At 33.5% G+C, this 23,311-nt stretch overlaps 1 protein-coding gene across 3 annotated transcripts in view; it reads right to left on the bottom strand.

The window, feature by feature from the left end:
* Positions 1–23,311, bottom strand: part of LOC139525464 (importin-4-like) — a 371,591-nt gene that overhangs the window by 120,751 nt on the left and 227,529 nt on the right. For all 3 annotated transcript variants that reach the window (XM_071320816.1, XM_071320818.1, XM_071320817.1), the window contains 2 exons: positions 15,781–15,897; positions 6,244–6,367 (listed from right to left, as the gene is read on the bottom strand). In XM_071320816.1, coding sequence (XP_071176917.1) covers positions 6,244–6,367; positions 15,781–15,897 — 241 coding nt within the window. The remainder of the gene's footprint in view (positions 1–6,243; positions 6,368–15,780; positions 15,898–23,311) is intronic.

Genomic DNA, 23,311 nt, shown 5'->3' with positions numbered 1-23,311 from the left:
GGTCTCTTGCGGAGAGTTGTCTCTTTGACAATCATGCCACACCTTCTTTTTTTATATCTATTGTACACATTTTGTTTTTGTCTTTGATATAGTCACCTTAAAAGGGTTCCTTGATAGAATCTTAATTGTCAAAAAATGATTGATTTTATGCTTATTTTCACTTCAAATACCATAGATGAATTTGATAGGACAGCAAGAAACAACCAATGCGATGCAATTTTATAAATTTGGCCAAGCAATTCTACAGGAAAACCTCCAAGCGATTATACAGGAAGGCTCCAAGTGATATTACAGTAAACTTGCAAGCGATTGTACAGTCAATAAAAATATCCGACATGGAGAAAATGAATATATTTAGATTTCTACTGGGACGATGGCTGTGAAACTTTCAGACAGGTAAGACTATCCCAAGAGAAAAGGAAAACGGGATCCATCGGGATCTCAATGCAATCCCGGTGAAATTGTCGGGATAAGCCGGGATAAGCATCTGGAGTCGAGATCCCATTCGGGATAAATATTTAAAACTGGGATCCCATTCGGGATAACTGTCTGATGCCGGGATTTCAGTCTAGATGAAACGGGATAAATATCGGACACTGGGATCCCAATCGGGGTAACTGTATGAAGCTGGGATCCCAATCGGAACTGTTTAAAGCCGGGATCCCAATCGGGATAACTGTTTGAAGTTGGGATCCCAGTCTAGTTAAAACGGGAAATTGCATGAACCATAATTATGTTGTTGAAAATATGTAAGTGTTTTGTTTGTGTATACATATATGTCTCTGATGACATCAAGTACAGGTAATATCGGTAATTGGTGTTAATCAACAATGTGTATGACACCAAAGCTGTCAGTTAAAGCCAATCACTTTTAAGTGTCACTTAATATTCAGTTTGACAGATGTTTGTAAGTCAGATTTTCGCGTTAAAAATGGCAAGGCGTCCGAGAAACGTCAACGGGTATTTTGCCAGACAAGCTTGGGCGTTTCTGATATTCCCCAAGTTCCCATAAGTGTGTTTCTATTAGTTGTCGTCCGGCATCAATGATAATATAATGATTGACATCGTAAAACGTTGGTTTCTCAACTTATGTAAAATGTAAAAAAAATCATCACCGCGTGCTTTGTTTTGAATTGTACTGAACAGTTCGAATTCGACCCTAGAAAATACTGTCCTAAATAATGCGGCCTCTAACTTATCCGCGTGCACCATGTGCCGATTAATAAAGTATTTTTTTCTTATATTTAGTACAAACTGGCCAGTAAATAACACTTTTAAGCGATACCCTTAATTTATTTATAATACCGTTACGGAAAAGATCAACTTCTGGCCGATATAGAATGAAATTCAAAACAGTGTGGCTGTTGACATTGATTGACACATTAAATTCATCCATTGACTGGGACAATTTACGTGAACGTTTGTCTGTAACGACCACTGTTCACGACGTACCTACGATAGACATTTAAACTGTGGGGTCACCAAAGGTTTCTTAACGCCTTTAATAATAAAATAATTCGAAAAATTAATCAGGAATAACCTTTATGTTTTGATTTATATAATTGATATTAATCAAAACATCGTGTTATTTCTTTATTACTTTATTAAGGTGTTGAGAACCTTTGGTGACCCCATAGTTTAAGTGTCTTTAAAAAGTACATAGTGAGCAGTGGTCGTTACATACAAACGTTCACCTAAATTGTCCCAGTCAATGGATGAATTTAATGTGTCAATCAATGGCCACAGCCACACTGTTTTGAATTTCATTCTAATTTGGGGCGAGATTGTCACCTCGACGTTAGTGTACTGGTAAAAACGTCATCAAAATATGATTACGCTGATTATGGAGGACCAACGATGCAGATGTTTTCAGATAAGTGCATTAATAATTTAATTTAACATGTGTATATGTGTATATAATGATTATAAAAATAATTTATTGAGGAACTCTGATTTTTATGGTTTTTATTTGAGTAAAATCAACATCAGAAAGTCTGAAAGCATAAACTGAAAATATATTTATTTTTAACATACATACAATGAATAAACTTGTTGTCACATAACAGGCATAACTAGTAGGTATGTAAAAATTTAATTGAGTTGTGTGTATGTTTATTTGGTGAAAATAAGTCGCTAGTTATTTATCTTCAGGGGATGAAAAAAGGGGGAGGGTAATTAATTTGCCAAAAAAATTAAAATAGCCTTCCAAGACTTCATAATTATTTGGACTAGCTTCCAATCTACTGTATAAACATGCAATAATATTTCTATTAAATTTGTTGCTTCAAAACGTATTGAACAAATGATTCTTTGTGGATTTTTTTTATACTTATAGGGGATTTAATGATATTTTTAAATGGAGCTGCCAACGGAACAGATTGCATGCAGATATTTCAGTTACCATAATTTACTCAGCAATACTAGTTGGAAGTACAGAGACAGCAAATTAATTAACAGAAAGAAAACATGACATGTATCCTTTAGCATAAATAACCCAGGAATCCCAGTGGCAGTGCAATTTGATTGGTGCATGTATACCTGCTGGGATTTATTTTTGGGATCCCGCTTTTTTCCTGGGAATCCCAGTATATTCCAATCAAAATCCCAGTATATTTCTACTAGGATTTACATCGGGATCCCGCTTCTTTTATGGGAATCCCGAAATTTTATCCCAGAACATTTCAGCGGGATCCCGCTTTTTTTTGCGGGAATCCCGAAATTTTATCCCAGTGGGATCCCAATTGAAATTCCACCATATCCCAGTGGCATCCCAGTATATTTCAACCGGGATTTACATCGGAATTCCCGGATTTTAGGCGGGATTCCTGAAATTTTATCCCGGTGGAATTAGGTGGGATCCCACTTGGAATCCCATCAAAATTCCAGTCGGGATTCCAGTGGAATTCCAGATTTATTTTCTCTTGGGATATATATTAGAAAAGGTACATGTGAAAATTCAGGTAGCAAACATTGATTTTCGATGTTTATTTGACATTTTTGATCGCTGTTGTGTGACAGTTTTGATCGTTTTACACGGAGCTCCACCATTCTAAGGAAAACGTTTGGATGCATATACCTTTCTTATTATTTTATTGGTTCATATTTATATATAGAATGTTTTAGCTATCAAAACTTGAAGCAGAAACGTCATATAGGAACATAAGAGTTCGTCAAAGTTTCCATCAAACAACTTGTTATTTTGCAAATGTCGGAGCACCGCTTGACAGTCTCCCGAATGACCAAATTAGTAGAAAACCGTACAGTTCCGTTCCCACACTGCGGGTAAGAGTATCTACAGGTTCTTGCTATCTTTTAACCTAGGGTTTCCCCTGGGTCACTTATTTTTTTCGCCACCTCTTTCGCCAAATCAATTTATTTTTCGCCACTTTATTATCTTTTTCGCCAAGTAATATAAAAAAAAATTTTCGTTTAAAATTTTCCCTTTTTTCTATGCTATCCCCCTAAACACACACCTAAATAAGATCAGTTTGCTGCATTGTTGTTTCAAACTTGTCTTAGAGTATTCATTGAAATGAAGAAACACTAATAAACATTTACTTTTAAAAAAAAGAACTTTATTTTTAACTTAGAAGGGGGAAAATTGATTATATTTTGAACAACTTTTCTAAAAGAAGGGGGCCATTTACTAAAATAATAAAGAAGATAAAAGTCCCAGAATATAACAAAATTCTTGGATATGTTATGACAATATTATACTAGAAAGATGTACAGTTCTTTGGGAAAGTTTCTTCAAAATAAAAATATGTGCCCTTTTTGTACTAAGAAGTGGTTTTTACAACAAAGCAAAAGATTTTATCACTTAAAATTGATCCCTAATGTAAGGTGTAGTCATTACATTGAAGGGTTACTCTCATTCGAGGGGTTGTTCTCAACCTTTTGAAGATGTATCTTCATAACGACAGTTTTCTTTTCTAGACCATCGTAAATGAAAAAGTTGAGAAGTAAAACTAAGCTTGAAACACGTGTGTCACTGAAACGACCCTCTGAAATCAATTATCGATATCAAAGTCAAAGGATAAAGTTTTTAATCAGATTTTTCTTGCTTCTGAACATTTTTCGACATAACAACAGTTTTCTTTTCTTGACTATGATTAAAATAAGGAGAGGAGACGTAAAAAGTTTGCTTCAAAAACGTGCGTCGCAAAGTGGTTAATAAATCCTTTATGTGATAAGTGACAGACGCCATTTAACCATATCATTTTGTCAAAGAATACAATCAACACCTTTATTAATTAGTCCTTTGTTGTCGATAGCTATAAAATGTAACCAGCTGATTATTGATTTTCTGTCAAAATCCTGTCAAAATCTTAACGAGTTCAAGGTGAATTCCGAGTATTGTCTGATCAGGTAAAGTCCGAGAAATCCGAAAAAAGCAAATAAACAAGATGGAGGAAAATTAATCGCTATAAATATTTCTTTCGTCAATGACTTTTAGTTGACACAATTATTATTATTTTTTCGCAAATTGCAAAAATGGCGACCGCCAGCGGAAACCCTGGTTTAACTCATTGCTTACCATAATCCTCAACTGAATCCATCAGTATTTTCAAGTATAAAGTGTTATTATCGTATTATTATAATAAATGAATTGTTAATGTATGACACATATCCAAAGTTATTCAGACAACAAGTAAATGTAAATCCAAGAACTACAAAACAATCGAAAATCACACTTTAATTGTACTAAATATGCACTCATATCACCTGCCAAAAGGCTTCAGACGCTTAAGTGAAAAGAAAAGCTCCCTTGGACCGTTTATTATCCTTATTCCTAAGTAAGGACTGTAACCACTGAAATCAAATCCTACCTACCTTTTGTGGTATGGAACCACGTAGTACAATTTCATAGAGGTCCATACACTTATACTCAAGTTATTGTCTGAAAACCAAATATCTTCTGAACAATACGCAAACATCATAGCATAACATGACCGAAGTCTTATAAAATTTAAAAAAAATGGTAAAAATTGTCATTATAGAGCAATAACAGTAATAAGGAGTCAACTTAAGATGTCAACTATGATGACATATATATATAGTTGACTTCTTTGTACATCTTGTTAATCGTTTTTTCTATAATAAGTTCTGTCAATCTATACAATTTTCCAAAAACAACAAGGAAACACGTGGAAACACTAGTTCCCAAACATTTCACCACAGAAAATCACACGACGTAACAATAACAGGCATTATACAACTGTTGCTAGCATCAACACAGGTCTACATACAGAAGTCATACATCTATTACTTTAACACACAATTTCTGTTGACACCACATATTACACCTTAGAAAAGACAACAACATATCAAATATCAAAGGGGGAAAAGAGAAAATACCACAAAAACTAGCCAAGAAAATACAGCCAAAGACACCAACTCTTGAAGACACAAAGAGAACTGAATGGTATTATATTGGCATGAAAATACAGATTTTGTGTTATCAAAAGTTGCTATTACAAAATTTTTGAAATTATTTAAAATGAGGGAAGGTATCTCCCTCATACAAAGCTCTGATTTCTTGCCCGATTTTGGCTATACTTTTTTTTTCTTTTTGGTTTATATATCTTCATCCTTTTAATAAGCTTTAGATTTTCAAATATTTTAGTCTCAAGCATTATTGAAGAGACTTGATTGTTGAAATGCACTTTTAGTGCAGAAAAATTGGTATCGTTTATGTTATTAATTACAATATCTTTGTTTACACCTTCACTTCTACCATGAAGTTTTGAAATTTCGGCACAAACGGTTTTTATGGCCTTCATGTGACAGTAGAGAGACAATATGGTTTTTTAGTATGCATGTCTGTCTTTTAGTCTGTCCCTTATCAGGTTAATTTTTTGGTTTAAGAAAAGTTTCACAGAGAAGTTGTCCTAGCTCACACCAACCTTAATCATGTTCAATATAATGTCAACTTTTAAAATTATATACTGGTTACTTAGGTATGTTTTGGTTATTTGATAGCATTTTCCAAATTTAGGAAATAACCTTGAACTTTGCTTGTGATTTCAATTTTCTACAATGGATTTCAAAATCCTCTATGAATAGGGTGTTTAAGAGAAATAAATTCTATAAAATACTTTATTTCGAAAACAAGAATAAATCAATATCTTTTACTGTTTTAAAGAAGAAGGTACATGTATAACAAAGAAAACAGTATATTAGGGTGATTTTTTTTTAATCATATACATGTATTCCCATTTAGTTTAAAAGTTTACTACTTACACACATCTTCTAAGATCAGGATCATCAACTGTTTCCAACAAACTTATACCTAAAACTGCAGAGTCTTGTGCTAATGGCATAAAAGTTTCGTTTCCTATTGATCTGGCGATCACAGCTAATGTATCTGAAAAAAGTATTTAACGTATCGATTTATTTTGGTCTAAGCCTTACTGTTGGTTTTTATATTGATAACATGTAAGTATTTGCATGGAATACAAAGTCTCCTTCAGGTTAATTATTCACTGTTTTGGAACAAAATTCTACCTTGATCTATAAATTGTCATGGTGTTAACTATATAACAAATATCAAGTCAATATCTTTAAGCACAACGAAAAAAAAGTGTTGAAAATTGTTATTTAAGTTTCTAATTCCAAGTAATATAACTCGGCACAAAATCATCAGACCAGAACAAAATTTGATCATGATCTGTAACTTGTCATGATAAAAGAATACCAATTTTCAAATCAATATCTTTAGGTATGACGAAAAAAAGTGTGGAAAACTGGTTATTTTAGTGAATTTTCTAAGACAAAGGACCATAACTCTGCACAAAATGATCAGACCAGAACAAAATTCGATCTTGTTCTGTAACTCGTCAACTTAAATCAATATCTTCAAAATCAGGGCGCAGCTTTATACAACTGTCGAACCCTGAACAGTTGGGGCAAGTTTTGACACAACATTCAAGCTTGATACAGCTCTGAATTTGGATTGTGATTAAATAGTTGACACAGCATAGGTTTCTGACACAGAATGAATGTGGTCTAATGAACTTAAACATTTTTTTTTTGGCTTTTGAGCTGAGCAATTCACTTTGCTGTTGAATATTAATCCTCTCAAAAAAAAAAATGTTTGAAGAAATTTATTAATGATAAAGTTTTTGGCAAATTTCCAATATAGATAATTTAAAAGCAGTTTAGGTGAGATATTCAAATGAGTTTCAATTACCAACCTTACACTGCTTTTAAATTATGTTTTGTACTTAAGTAATTGTCCATTAACCTGGAAACCCTTTTCCACCATTTTTTGCACCTTATTCCTCAACGGTTTGAGCCATAACTCCCAAAGACAATTCTTACCATCCCTTTGTGGTATTCCAATATCCAAAATCTAAATACATGGTTAGATTCAGCATATCAAAGAAGCCCAATAATTCAATTTTTGATGAAATCAATTAAAGTTCAATTTTGGACCCTTTAGACCTCACTGTGGACCAATTTGATAACCGGGCCCAAATATCATGAATCTAAATACATGGTTAGATTCAGCATATCGAAGAATCCAATATATTTATTGAAATCGAACAAAGTTTAATTTTTGACCCTAATTTTGACCAACTTGAAAACTGGACCCATAATCAAACTAGAGGCTCTTAAGAGACTGTATCGATCACCTGACTCTACTTTGGTTTTTGAAATCATATAAAAAAAAGATAAAATTTGGCTACAAAGTAACAACACTTGGCCAGCACCTCATAAGGAACATTCATACTATGTTTGGTTTCATTCCATTCAGTGGTTCTCTCATAATGAAGTCATTTCTATGCATTTCCCATTGGGTCCTATGTTAAACTAAGTCCCCCGCTGGTGGCCATATTGGATGACGGATCGGCTACACAGTAAGAACACTTGGTCATCGCCTCATAAGGAACATTCATACTATGTTTGGTTTCATTCCTTTCAGTGGTTTTCTAAAAGAAGTCATTTGTATGAATTTCCCATAGGGTCCTATGTTAAACCAAGTCCCCTGCTGGCAGCCATCTTGGATGACAGATCGGCTACAAAGTGACAACACTTGGTCAGCACCTCATAAGGAAAATTCATGCTATGTTTGGTGTCATTCCATTCAGTGGCTCTCTAAAAGAAGACATTTGTATGTATTTCCCATTGGGTCCTATGTTAAACTAAGTCCCCCCCTGGCGCCCATCTTGGATGATGGATCGGCTACAAAGTAACAACACTTGGTCATCACCTCATCGGGAACATTCATACTATGTCTGGTTTCATTCCATTCAGTGGTTCTCTAAAAGAAGTCATTTGTATGCATTTTCCATAGGGTCCTATGTTAAACTAAGTCCCCCGCCAGCGGCCATCTTGGATGATTGATCGGCTACAAAGTAACAACACATGGTCAGCACCTCATAAGGAACATTCATGCCATGTTTGGTTTCATTCCATTCAGTGGTTCTCTAAAAGAAGTCATTTGTATGCATTTCCCATAAGGGTGCTATAAACAGTTTCGTATAAAAAACTAGGGGTTATTCCCCGACTAAAAATAACCATGGAGGGAAACCCCTGTTTATTTACTCAATTGGAGAAAAAAGTATCATGTTTTTTGTATTTGATTGTAAAAATTAGTTAATTAGCTTTCAATTAAAACAGGTTGAATGATTGAAATAATTTTAAAAATTATATTAACTTTACATGTTTTAAGGGGAGACAACACTGTAAACATCCTGTTTTTTTGGCAGTGAAAATTGAAAACTTATTTGCAGCCACTGTAGCTCTTTTCGGAGCAGGAAACCGAACCCTGAAACAAGATTTTTTTTGAAAGGCCAGGTAAAAACCTACAAATTTCATACAGTTTTGATTATGTAAAATGTGCATGGATCATGTCTTCATGGGTGTGCACATGACCTGGTTTCAAGTTTTTTATGTTCAAATTAGACCTTTTTTTCCCCATGTCATTGGATGGAATATTTTTAATATATTTAAAGTACACATTATTTTTATTTCATTATAAACTAGAGAACATTCTGATTTCAGTGATATCTAGTTTTATACTTGTAAGTATCTTTATTAATCAGTCCACAACTAAGGGTCACTTATGCATGGTCCCTCAAAATGTGACGTCATAGAAAAAAAACTGTTGATTGCACCCTAAGATCCTATGTGAAACTTAGTCCCCTGCTGGCGGCCATCTTGGATGATGGATCGGCTACAAAGTAACAACACTTGGTCAGCACCTCATAAGGAACATTCATGCCATGTTTGGTTTCATTCCATTCAGTGGTTCTCTAGAAGAAGTTCAAAATGTAAAATGTTAACGACGGCGACGACGGAAAACGCCGGACGATGGACTCCAAGTGATGACTTCGGGCCAGGTGAGCTAAAAACTAAGTACATGTTTAGATTCAACATATCAAAGAAACCCAAGAATTCATTTTTTGTTCAAATCAAACTAAGTTTAATTTATGTCCTTTGGAACTTAATGTAGACCAATTTGAAAACGGGACCAAAAATTAACAATCTAAATACACAGTTGGATTCGGTATATCAAAAAATTTCTAATGAAATCAAACGAAGTTTAATTTTGGACCCTTTTGGCCCCCAATTCCTAAACTGTTGGAACCAAACCTTCCAAAATCAATCCCAACCTTCCTTTTGTGGTTATAAACCTTGTGTTTATATTTCATAGATTTCTATTTACCTATACTACAGCTATTGTGCGAAAACCAAGAAAAATGCTTATTTTGGCCCTTTTTTAGCCCCCAATTCCTAAACTGTCGGTACCAAAACTCCCAAAATCAATCCCAACCTATCTTTTGTGGTCATAAACCTTGTGTTAAAATTTCATAGATTTCTATTTTCTTATACTAGAGTTATTGTGCGAAAACCAAGAAAAATGCTTATTGGACCCTTTTTTGGACCCTAATTCTTAAACTGTTGGGACCAAAACTTCCAAAATCAATCCCAACCTTCCTTTTGTGGTCATAACTTTTAAATTTCATAGATTTCTATTCACTTATACTAAAATTATAGTTACGACGCCAAAAATTTTGCGGTCGTATAAAAACTAAAAAACTTTTAAATAGGAAACTTACCTATTATGGTCCAATATCAAAAATCAAAATACATGGTAAGATTCACCATATCAAAGAACCCAAAGAATTCAATTTTTTAAGAAATCTAATAAAATTCAATTTTGAACCCTTTAGACCAATTTGATAACTGGTCCTAAATATCAAAAATCTAAATACATATGGTTAGATCCAGCATATCAAAGAACCCGAACAATTCAATTTTTGATAAAATCAAACTTAACTTAATTTTGGACACTTTGGACCTTAATGTAGACCAATTTAGAAAACGGGACAAAATATTAAAATTCTGAATACACTTAAACTAAAGTTATTGTGCAAAAACCAAGAAAAATACTTATTTGGGCCCCTCATCGACAACACCATACCATTATACAACGCAAAAATGTTTTGCAGTCGTATAAAAACAAGTGGCTCTCAAGAGCCTGAATCACTCACCTGTAATGTTTTTTTTTACATTATTCACAAATAAAAATTTTTGCTTTTCAATATATATACTACTTTACAGTTAATCTGTATCTATAATAATATTCAAGATAATAACCGAAAACTACAAAATTTCCTTTAAAAAATCATCAATTCAACTGATAATTTTGACCTAATGAATTCTGTAACTTCTTGTCTGATTTGCTCTAAAAGCTATATTTTTATCTTAAATTACTCTTGTGTTGTAGATACTAGACAGGAAAAATACAGAAATTGAAGAACTTTTGAGATATAAGTAAATAAATTGCTTCGCTGAATGTAGCTGGATACGACTGCAGATGTCCAACCCTGAAAAGTTGGGACCAAAACGGACACAATATTCATGCTTGACACCGGTCTGAATTTGAATTGAAATTAAAATTTTGACACATAATAGGTTTCTGAAAAAAGTAAAATCACAAAAATACTGAACTTAGAGGAAGATCAATTGGGAAAGTCCATAATCACATGGCAATATCAAATAACAAAACGCATCAAAAACGAATGGACAAGAACTGTCATATTCCTGACTTGGTACAGGCATTTTCAAATGTAGAAAATGGTGGATTAAACCTGGTTCAATAGCGCTAACCCTCTCACTTTAATGAAAGTCTCATCAATTTCCGATATTTTTACATTGATGCGTTAAATAAACAGACACAATAAATAAAATAGTCAAAATTTTGGTACATCAGTCATCATCGTTTAACAATTTTAAAAGAAACACTTTAACAGAACACAAAAACATCTACTATCTACGAACACATTTATTGATTTGAGTGTCTGACGTCAGAAAATTTTAAACGTCACATAAATTTGTCGTTCAATGTGCGTACAAACAATTTTAAAATTTTCATGGGAATGTTAGCATACAGGGTTAAAAAATCAAAAGTATGTAAGAATAAATTTAAGAAATAGACCGAGATTTAAACTAGTCCAAAAGTTATATATAGAATTTATAAGAATCCGAAAATAGTTAATTCCACTACGCGATTGAATGATTTTGACGTTTGTGGTTCAACGTATATTGTAATTCATAATAGAAATATATCATAATGACATATAATAGAACAATATCATATTGACGGGATCTTTTAAAGTACAGAGTCACGTTATAAGAACAAAAGAAATACAAAAAGTCGCAAATACAAAACAAACCACAAAAAAATGAAAGCCAATACAAACACATTGACGAGATGTATAAGTACCGAGCCACGTGAAACGGATATCACATGAAACCATTCAACAGTAAAAGTAATAATAATAATAGAACAAAGACAAATGAAAGAACTATAAAACACGTTGTTAAGATGATAAACAACATCAGTACGCAGAATCTATACATCAAGACCATCGTGTATTATTTGAGAAGTTGATACGGAATATTTATCAACAAGGTCTTGGTACCTTCCGATGAACTTTTTTAGAAAAAGAACGAGACGTTCTTTGACATACCCCTGTTTCATCAACTTTCTACTCAGACACTGATGACGTTTTACAAAGTCTGAGTAGGAGCTGCAAGCTCTTGAATATCGAATAAGTTGGGAAATATATATCCCATATGCAGGTGAAGTTGGTTAATATTGCTACTAAGGTGGGGGAAATTTATAATTTCAAAATTAAAATCGTCTCGTTTGTCATAGATTCTGGTACTGAGATGACTGTGTAAGTCAAATTCGAGATATAAGTCTAATGAGGCGGAGGAAGCCGTGTCTGTTGTTTCTTTAATCTCTAGTTCTGGGGGATATATTAATGGAACCCAATCAGAAAAGTTCGGATTGTTTATGGAAAGAACATCATCAATATATCTGAAAGTGAAATTAAATAATCTGGCTTCTTTGATTCTCTTGTTTTTTACAAGTGTCTGGAGTAACTCCGATTTATATGAAAATAAGACAGGGACCAACTGAAGTCAAAGAAATTCAAATTGGTTATATGATTTAAATTTAAGCCCCAGTCCCACTAGACCACGATCGCAACACGCTCACCGCGATCTTAAATAAATTCAGATCGTGGTGAGATTGCAGTATGAGCGGCATGGAAATGTAAATTTTCGTTGCTTTCACGATGCTACTACGTCCTAACTACGCTTCTATAACGATCGCGCAACGATTATACAACGTTCTCATCGCGCTTATTCTGCGACCTCACTACGCTTATCAAGATCTTTCTACGCTCATCACGTTCTCACTACGACCATACCACGAGTTATCTTAATGCAAGACGATCTTACCACGCTTACTGCGATTATAGCACGTTCTTTCCACGATTATACTACGTTCTTTCCACAATTTTACTACGTTCATACCGCGATCTTACTACGTTCTCAGCAATAACGTCAACATTGTGTTCCATATCAATACAGTTCCAATCCTTCTATTTCTGATTACTACGTAGATTTCTCGGAAACAATACAGTCATGCCACCAAAATCTACTAGAACACGTGGGCGTGGTGGTAAGGGTTGATGTAGAGGCAGAGGGAGCTCTGAAAGTAACGAATTCTGATCAAGCAGAGTTGTCGGACCGACCAATCCAACCTAAACACCAGATGTGTCAATAGATAAAGGAAGATATGGTTTGATTGCCAATAAGACAACTATCCATCCAAGTAACAATTTATAAAAGTAAACCATTATAGGCCAAGGTATGGCCTTCAACATAGAGCCTTTACTCACACCGAATAGCTAGCTATAAAGGGCCCCAAAAATTACTATTGTAAAACCATTCAAACAGGAAAACTAACGATAAAATCTATATTAAAAGAGAAGCATGATTGAGCCGTTAGAGAAAATTGACAAGAAGTCCTAATTACATACAGATAAACAAATCCTGGAGAGATTTTATATATCAAGTGTGAAAATGACAATGAAAATGATGGTCGCAGTATGAACGTAGTCAGGTCGTAAGCAGAGCGTGATGAGGACGACCAGAGCGTGCTAGAATCGTACTATAGTCGTGAACGGCGTGGTATAGTCATAGTGGAAGCGTAGTTGGGTAGCGGTGCGAATGTGATGGTTGTGATGAGGTCGTAATAACGTCGCTGCGAGATCGTAGCACAATATCTTCGAATAGAATCACGCTTTCGCTACGATTGTACAGCGACCTTTGCGATCTTACTACGATCTTACTGCGCTCTCACTACGACTTGATTTCGCCACACCTGCACCACGATTGTTTTGAACATGTTCAAAGTTGGCCACGCTCATAAGGATCTTGAAGACCTCACCACGACCGTTATACGACCTTACTGAGATCTACACGATCGTACTGCGATTATCGAAATTTACATTTTTTTTAAAGATCGTAGTGCGAGCGTGGCCTAGTGGGACAGCGGTTTTATATTGAATTTTTTGCTTTTGTGCAATACACTATTCTGTTGCGATTTGAACCCTCCCATCAAACAAAAAATAAATACCACGTTTTATTGCTTTTGTGCAATACACTATGATGTTGAATATTAACCACCCAAAAAAATTATTGAAGAAATTTTCTTTTAATTTCTGAAATCTGAAAAGAGAAAAATTGTCCCCCCTCCAGATTTTTTCATCTCCCCCTTCCTTCCCTTATTCCTAAAGATATGGTCAGTATTTCAATTCAAATTTCTTATGGAGTTGGCAACCATGATAAACGATTTAAATACATCATAAAAGTTTAAAAATATAAAATAACATACATAGTCATGACTAAAATTAATATTAATAGTATTACTGCTAATCATCATTTCTTAAAACACAATTTACAAGCAGTGTAAGGGAGGTAATCAAACATTGTTCATTAAATTGATTTGAATTACCTCCCTTACACTGATTTTAAATGGTCTCAATTGTCCTTTAACCAGAAAAAAAACCTTGTTTTTCACCTTTTTTTGCTCCTAATTCCTAGATGGTTTGAGCCATAACCCCCAAAATCTATCCCAACCTCCCTTCTATAGTATTGCACTTTTTTGTAAAATTTCATAGAGATCCATTTACTTAAACTATAGTTATTGTCCAGAAACCAAATGTGTAGGACAACATCATAGCATTATATGAACCCAAAAAAATTTATGCAGTTGTATATTTGGTTGTTCTGTTCATCTGAATGAAGTAATTTAGTTTGGTAAGGGTCATATTTGACCCCAATTTTAAAATTGAATGGTACAAGATAAAATATGTTTTAAATTGTCTTAAAGTCTAAAAGACTTGTGAGAAAGTAAACAATTAGTGTCAAATTTTTATTCTAAAAACATTCTACATCCAAATTAGGTCAAAATAAGAGATTTTGACGATATTTAACAAAATTGGCGGGATTTCAAACAAATTTAGGACAAGGAAAAATAGAGCGCAGGCGTCAAAGAACTAAATATTCAAGTTAAACATGTAAAATGTAATTACAAATATTGTGTTCAAAAATCTTTTTTGTCGAGGTATGTGCTGTATGTTTCCTGTCCAATAATCAATGAAAAATTTACCAATTTTCATTGATTTTCCTTTGAAAATAAAAATTAGTACTGTTTGTGACGTCATCAGTAAATTTTCAACAAAAAGGCTCATTTATCCTATCAATGTATTAGCTATGATTCATTGTAATACTTATTTGAAATTAAAGATAAACCAGATGCTCCACAGGGCGCAGCTTTATATGACTGCAGAGGTCGAACCCTAAACAGTTGGAGCAATCATAGACACTACATTCAAGCTTGATATAGCTCTGAATTTGGATTGTGATTAAAAAGTTGACATAGCATAGGTTTTTGACACAGAATGAATGTGGTTTCATAAACTTAACAAATTTTTGTTTTTGCTTTTGAGCAATAAACTATAACATGCTGTTGAATATTAATCGCCTCAACACAAATATTTGAAGAATTTTTTTTTTAATTTCTGAAATCTGAAATGAGAAACTCCACAACTCCATTCCTAACCATCCGTTTGTGGTGTGGAAACTTGTAATATAATTCCAGGCAATTATATACACTGTTCCACAAGTTATTGTCTGGACACTAGAAAAATGCTTATTTGGACCGCTTTTACCCCTTATTCCTAAACCAAAGGGACCATAACACCCAAAATAAATCAAAACCTTCCTTTTTGTGGTTTCAAACATTGTGTTTAAATTTCAAAGAATTATACTTACTTATACTTAAGTTATTGGCAAATTTCCAATTACGCTAAAATTATTGGCAAATTTCGAATTATACTTTTAAAGTCTCCTGAAAATAACATGTGAATAAATTATGGCAAATGAAATACAGATGGTAATTGAACTCACCTAACACTTGTATCTGCAATTTCCTTACACTTTCCTCATCACCAGCAGTTAAGTATACCTTAAACAGTTCTATAATGTCATGAAAGTATGGTTTCAATAATGTTTTTCCTGCATTAGCTACAAAAAATAAAACAGTTACATCATTTTCATAGTTGCAATTTGATAAAAATTAAAACAAAAACTAGAGGCTCTAAGGAGGCTGTGTCGCTCACCTTGGTTTATGTGAATATTAAACAAAAGAAGCAGATAGATTCATGACAAAATTGTGTTTTGGTGATGGTGATGTGTTTGTACATCTTACTTTACTGATAGTCTTGCTGCTTACAATTATCTCTATCTATAATGAACTTGGCCCAGTAGTTTCAGTGGAAAATATAAGTAAAAATTTACAAATTTTATGAAAATTGTTAAAAATATACTATAAAGGACAATAACTCCTAAGGGGGTCAATTGACCATTTCAGTCATGTTGCCTTATTTGTAAATCTTACTTTTCTGAACATTATTGCTGTTTACAGGTGATCTCTATCTATAATAGTATTCAAGATAACTAGAGGCTCTAAAGAGCCTGTGTCGCTCACCTTGGTCTTGTGTATATTAAACAATGGACACGGATAAATTCATGACATAATTGTGTTTTGGTGATAGTGATGTGTTTGTAGATCTTACTTTACTGAACATTCTTGTTGCTACAATTATCTCTATCTATAATGAACTTGGCCCAGTAATTACAGTGGAAAATATTTTCTAAAAATTTACAAAAATTTATGAAAAATGTTAAAAATTAACTATAAAGGGCAATGACTCCTTAAGGGGTCAATTGACTATTTTGGTTATGTAAAATTTATTTGTAGATCTTATTTTGCTGAACGTTATTGCTGTATACAGTTTATCTCTATCTATAATAATATTCAAGATAATAACAAAAAACGGCAAAATTTCCTTAAAATTACCAATTCAGGACAGTAACCTAACAGTGGGTTGTCCGATCCATGTGAAAACATCAGGGCAGATAGATCTTGACCTGATAAACAATTAAACCCTGTCAGATTTTCTCTTAATGCTTCAGTTTTAGAGTTATAAGCCAAAAACTGCATTTTACCCCTATGTTCTATTATTAGCCGTGGCAGCCATTTTGGTTGATTGGCCAGGTCACGCCACACATTTTTTAAACAAGTTACCCCAATGAAGATTGTGGTCAAGTTTAGTTTAATTTGGCCCAGTAGTTTCAGAGAAGAAGATTTTTGTAAAAGATTACTAAGATTGACGAAAAAATGGTTAAAAATTGACTATAAAGGGCAATAACTCCTTCAGGGGTCAACTGAACATTTTGGTAGTGCTGACTTATTTGTAAATCATACTTTGTTGAACATTATTGCTGTTTACAGTTTATCTCTATCTATAATAATATTCAAGATAATAACCAAAAACAGCAAAATTTCCTTAAATTTTCCAATTCAGGGGCAGCAACCCAACAACAGGTTGTCCGATTCATCTGAAAATTTCAGGACAGATAGATCTTTACCTGATAAACACTTTTACCACATGTCAGATTTGCTCTAAATGCTTTGGTTTTTGAGTTATAAGCCAAAAACTGCATTTTGCCCCTATGATCTATTTTTAGCCATGGCGGCCATCTTGGTTGGTTCGCCGAGTCACGCCACACATTTTTTAAACTAGATGATTGTGGCCAAGTTTGGATTAATTTGGCCCAGTAGTTTCAGAGAAGAAGATTTTTGTAAAAGATTACTAAGATTTACGAAAAATGGTTAAAATTGACTATAAAGGTCAATAACTCCTAAAGGGGTCAACTGAACATTTCGGTCATGTTGACTCATTTGTAAATCTTACTTTGCTGAACATTATTGCAGGTTACAGTTTATCTCTATCTATAATAATATTCAAGATAATAGCCAAAAACAGCAAAAATTCCCTAAAATCACCAGTTCAGGGGCAGCAACCCAATAACGGGTTGTCGGATTCATCTGAAAATTTGAGGGCGTAAGATCTTGACCGGATAAACAATTTTACCCCATGCCAGATTTGCTCTAAATGCTTTGGTTTTTGAGTAATAAGCCAGAAACTGCATTTTACCCCTATGTTCTATTTTTAGCCATAGCGGCCGTCTTGGTTGGTTGGCCGGGTCACGCCACACATTTTTTAAACTAGATACCCCAATGATGATTGTGGCCAAGTTTGGTTTAATTTGGCCCAGTAGTTTCAGGAGAAGATTTTTGTAAAAGTTAGGTAGCAATACACAGTTAGGAAAAAAACTTAAAATTGACACTCATTATTTTTAAACACCCTCTTTCCCCTCCTGTCTAACAAAGAAGGCTTTATATGTGTGTTATGCATGTATATACTTATAGAAAGAGAATCTTCCATAGATTGGATTTCTAATGGTCATAAGGGTGAAATATAATCCCTCTTGGGTGTAACCATGGCAAAAATCTGCATTTCTCAGATACAAAATATAGCAAAAAAGGGGGGTGAACATGTCACAAAAGTCTCCAAAATTTGGTTTAAAGGAAAATTTCAATCAATTACAGTAATACCTTTCCTGAATCCATAGGTTTATATCTATCAAGTGGTCTCAAAAAAATCATATGCCTATCTGCTCGTTTTTCCATAAAATTGAATTGAAAAGATCGAGCGCAAAATCTTTGTTGATAAACACTACAATAATGTATGGACCTATGAACGGTACGGATAGGGAAATACGGACTGTCAATCATATAAATGGCCTATAAAACATGTTAAAAACAATCTTAATGTTCATATAAACCCACTAAGAAGGCTATATTATTCTTCAATTATCTAAAAATCAATTTTATTGTACAAAAACTTTCATATTTAAAAAATTCACAGGGGCCATAATGCGAAACTAAACTTCTAACTGTGTATTGCTACCTTAACGACAACGGACGACGACGGACGACGACGACGCCGGACGCCAAGTGATGGGAAAAGCTCACTTGGCCCTTCGGGCCAGGTGAGCTAATAACCAATAAAAACCGCAAAATTTCCTAAAAAATTACCAATTTAGGGGCAGCAACCCAACAACGGGTTGTTCGATTCATCTGAAAATTACAGGGCAGATAGATCTTGACCTGATGAACAATTTTACAAATGTCAGATTTGCTCTAAATGCTTTGGTTTTTGAGTTATAAGCCAAAAACTGCATTTTACCTCTATGTTCTATTTTTAGCCGTGGCGGCCATCTTGGTTGGATGACCGGGTCACCGGGCACATTTTTTAAACTAGATACCCCAATGATAATTGTGGCCAAGTTTGGATTAATTTGGCCCAGTAGTTTCAGAGGAGAAGATTTTTGTAAAAAGATATAGGAAGATAACTAAGATTTACGAAAAACTGTTAAAAATTTACTATAAAGGGCAATAACTCCTAAAGGGGTCAACTGGCCATTTTGGTCATGTTGACTTACTTGTAAATCTTACTTTGCTGAACATTTTTGCTGTTTACAGTTTATCTCTATCTATGATAATATTCAAGATAAACCAAAACAGTAAAATTTCCATAAAATTACCAATTCAGGGGCAGTAACCCAACAACGGGTTGTCCGATTCATCTGACAATATTAGGGCAGATAGATCTTGAACAGATGAACAATTTAACCCCAGTCAGATTTGCTCTAAATGCTTTGGTTTTTGAGTTATAAGCCAAAAACCGCAATTTACACCTATGTTCTATTTTTAGCCATGGCGGCCATCTTTGTTGGTTGACCGGATTACCGGACACATTTTATAAACTAGATACCCAAATGATGATTGTGGGCAAGTTTGGTAAAATTTGGTCTGGTAGTTTCAGAGGAGAAGATTTTTGTAAAAGTTAATGACGACGGACGCAGGATGACGACGACGTCGGACGCCAAGTGATGGGAAAAGCTCACTTGGCCCTTTGGGACAGGTGAGATGAAAACTGGAGGCTCTAAAGAGCTGGTGTAGCTCACCTTGGTCTTTGTACATATAAAACAAAGGACACAGATGGATTCATGACAAAATTGTGTTTCGGTAATGGTGATGTGTTTGAAGTTCTTACTTTACTGAACGTTCTTGCTACTAACAATTAGCTCTATCTATAATTAACCTGGCCCTTTAGTAACAGAGGAAAATATTTTGTAAAAATTAACAAAAATTTACAAAATTTATGAAAATTGTTAAAAATTGACTATAAAGGGCAATAACTTCTTAAGGGGTCAACTGACCATTTTGATTATGTTGACTTATTTGTAGATCTTACTTTGCTGAACATTATTGCTGTTTACAGTTTATCTCTATTTATAAAAATATTCAAGATAATAACCAAAAACGGTAAAATTTCCTTAAAAATGACCAATTAAGGGGCAGCAATCCAACAACCAGTTGTCTGATTCGTCTGAAAATTTATGGGCAGATAGATCTTGACTTGATTAACAATTTAATTCAGTCAGATTTGTTCTAAATGCTTTGTTTTAGAGTTATAGGCCAAAATCTACATTTTATCCCTATGTTCTATTTTTAGCCATGGTGGCCATCTTGGTTGCTTATTAATTAAGAAATCTAGATAATAGCTTGATAAAAGATATGACAACACCTTTATAGTTGTTTGTTATACCCTTAAGAATGCTAAAAAAGCAAGAATCAATACATTCTGATGAATAGAAGTGGTAAAGTTATAATTTTGTATCAATTTTTATTGATATTTCTGCCTTTTTTGCAAGAGTTATCTCCCTTTTAAATGCAAATTTCCATAGGAATTTTAAATAGTTATTTTTTTAGTCTTCCTCTAGTTAGATTTTATGGGACTTTTTTCATTTTATGGGACTTTTTTTCTGTGTATATTTGGGGTATAATGTTAAAGATTAAAACTTAAAAATCTTCTGTTGCAATTACTTTCGGGTTAGGGTCAAATTTATGCTAGATTGACTGGACTAATATGTATTTCATAAATTAAATTGAATGGTATTAAACTGTCTGTGTTGAAAGTAGTGAATAACATCATTGATCAAACTGTTATTTTTTTTTCTCATAAATATTTATATTTAATCTGATTCATTTGATTTATCTTATAAGCTATTGTTACAGCAGTCCAATTTAAGGGAAAATACTTTGATAACTATGATCACTTTATCTTGTTTATCTATTTAAAACTAATTATTTAATTATATTATTTACATAAAAAGAAAACTGTACTGAATTTTGACATTGTTAAAACGTGATTGCATTCTGATGTATTGCTGTCGCCTAGATTTCAATTAGGTAACTTTCGTGTTGGGTTTGTAACCGATCTATAAAATGATAAATATGCAAACATTAAGAGTGCAAAATAAAATTCCTTATCGTTTGTTATAAATACATATCTTCAATGAATATTGATAAAAATATTTTTGTTTAGAACAAAAATTAATACATGAAAATATTTTGTCGTTAGATATATGTATTTCAGTTAAAATCATTGATAAACTATGCACACGTACCAAACAATTGTGTTAACGCATGCGAAGGAATAACCCAAGAATGATTTGTGGCAATCCCCCATGCAGAGTTATCAGTCCTTGATCTGCATGGAAGATTGGTTTTGCGGGAAAAGATGAATGCCTACTCAAGTCCAATCTGTTAGAAAAATCGAATTTGTACAGAAGAGTATCCACCATGCATTTACGCTGCACTACTTTTAGAATAGTAGAATAGAATGGATGAAAATTATATATACATGTACTGTTATCTTAATATAATAATATAACAACAAACCAGTGTATACTGATTTGTATCACTAGAATATAATTTTTGACACCTAAATGTTCATACCAAACATAGGGAAAGGAAGTACAGTCAAGTAAACTATAAGGGGGCAACTCCAACCTCCGAAAATAACAGACAGGCATAATACCAAGTTTCGGTCTTATTAACAAGAGGCTCTCAAGAGCCTCAATCGCTCACCTGGTCAACAATGCCTTCGGCCATGGTTTTTAACGAAATAGAAAATAAAACACAAACTTTATTTTATACATCATTCAAATGAAGTTTGGTTGAATTTGGTTGAGTAGTTTTAGAGGAAAAGATTTCTTAAAGTTAGCAAATATGATGAACAAATTAAGAAAAATTGTCATTAAAGGACAATAACCCCTTAAGGGGTCAATTGACTATTTTGGTCTTATTAACTTATTTGTAGATCTTACTTTGCTGATCATTTTTGCTGTTTACAGTTTATCTTTATCTACAGTCAGAGCTCAGACATAAATGAGTCTGAATCTGCTTTTGACTCATAGAGGTCTAAACTTGTAAGTTTTAGGATTTGTCTCCCTTTATTGCAAGAGAAAATACGACTTTAATAAGTTGAATATTGTTAAGCAAATTGACCAGCATCAAAAAGTTGCAATTATCGACTCCTACAAGATGATAAGTTATCAAAATTCGTTAACTTCAAGACCCACGCATCTATAATACTAAAATTACGAGGTCCAATTTGTCAGCCGTCATCGGGTAAAAACGACAAATCAAAGAATTCAACTCTATATATAACTAATATAGGACAATGGTGTAGATTAAAAATTACACCATTCCAGACCCTTTTGTTTACCACATAAGTAATATTGCCAATAATTAACAAGTTCCGGGTCTAATCCGATACCGATACCAATAGTATATTCACCTGTTAGCTATTACCTTATCTGTACGTTCCGCATTTGACAGGCACACCACCAAACAGTGTATTTAGGATTTTGCTATATACACGGGTCATAATCAAAGGGCTGTCACTACTAAATTCAATCATTGTCAAATTGTTCCCTATTGTAGCTTTATTCAGCAATCAGCAAGACTTTCTAAGATAACTAATATAGGACAATGCTGTTGATTAAAAAATACCCCATTCCTGGATAGCCTGGACCTTTTGTTTTCCAAATAATTAATATTTCCAATACTTGATAAGTTCCAGGTCGACGGGTTCAAACAGAAAGATTTGAAAGCAGAGAAAACTGTGTATCTTATAATCGACATGACTTTATCAGATGACAATACCAATTACTAAAATAAGGCTTAGGCATAGTTATATAATTTAATTCAGTCACGGACCCGCGATATCACGGGTGTGTGCTTGTATTTATAAAAAGGTCATGCATCTAAATCAAATAATGACAACATTGAAAGACAATGCTTTGTCTTCTAAAAACAAATATGAATGAGAAACTAAAAAATCGGAGATAATATTAATTTACCTTACAGTGCAACCACCTGGGACCACACTTAAAGAAGTAAAACATATGTGTTTAGTAAGGATGTTCAATTAGATAATTAAATATAGATAGGTCAAGTCCTTGTGAATTCTCAGACAGGATTTTGCTGTCATAGGTGGTGTACTTTGGCCACCAAGTAAAATTAAGTTTTTTCATCAACATATATAGACCTAAACAAGTCTGTCATTTTCTGACTTGGATAAGTCTAAAATTGAAAACACATTTTTATGTTAAATACATGAATTGACTTCTTTAAGTCAAAAACAGAAATAGACCTGTTTATGTTTGAGCTCTGACT

This window comes from Mytilus edulis, chromosome 5 (assembly GCF_963676685.1).
Source record: "Mytilus edulis chromosome 5, xbMytEdul2.2, whole genome shotgun sequence".
Taxonomy (NCBI): domain Eukaryota; kingdom Metazoa; phylum Mollusca; class Bivalvia; order Mytilida; family Mytilidae; genus Mytilus; species Mytilus edulis.
This window is presented reverse-complemented; position numbering and strand designations above follow the sequence as displayed.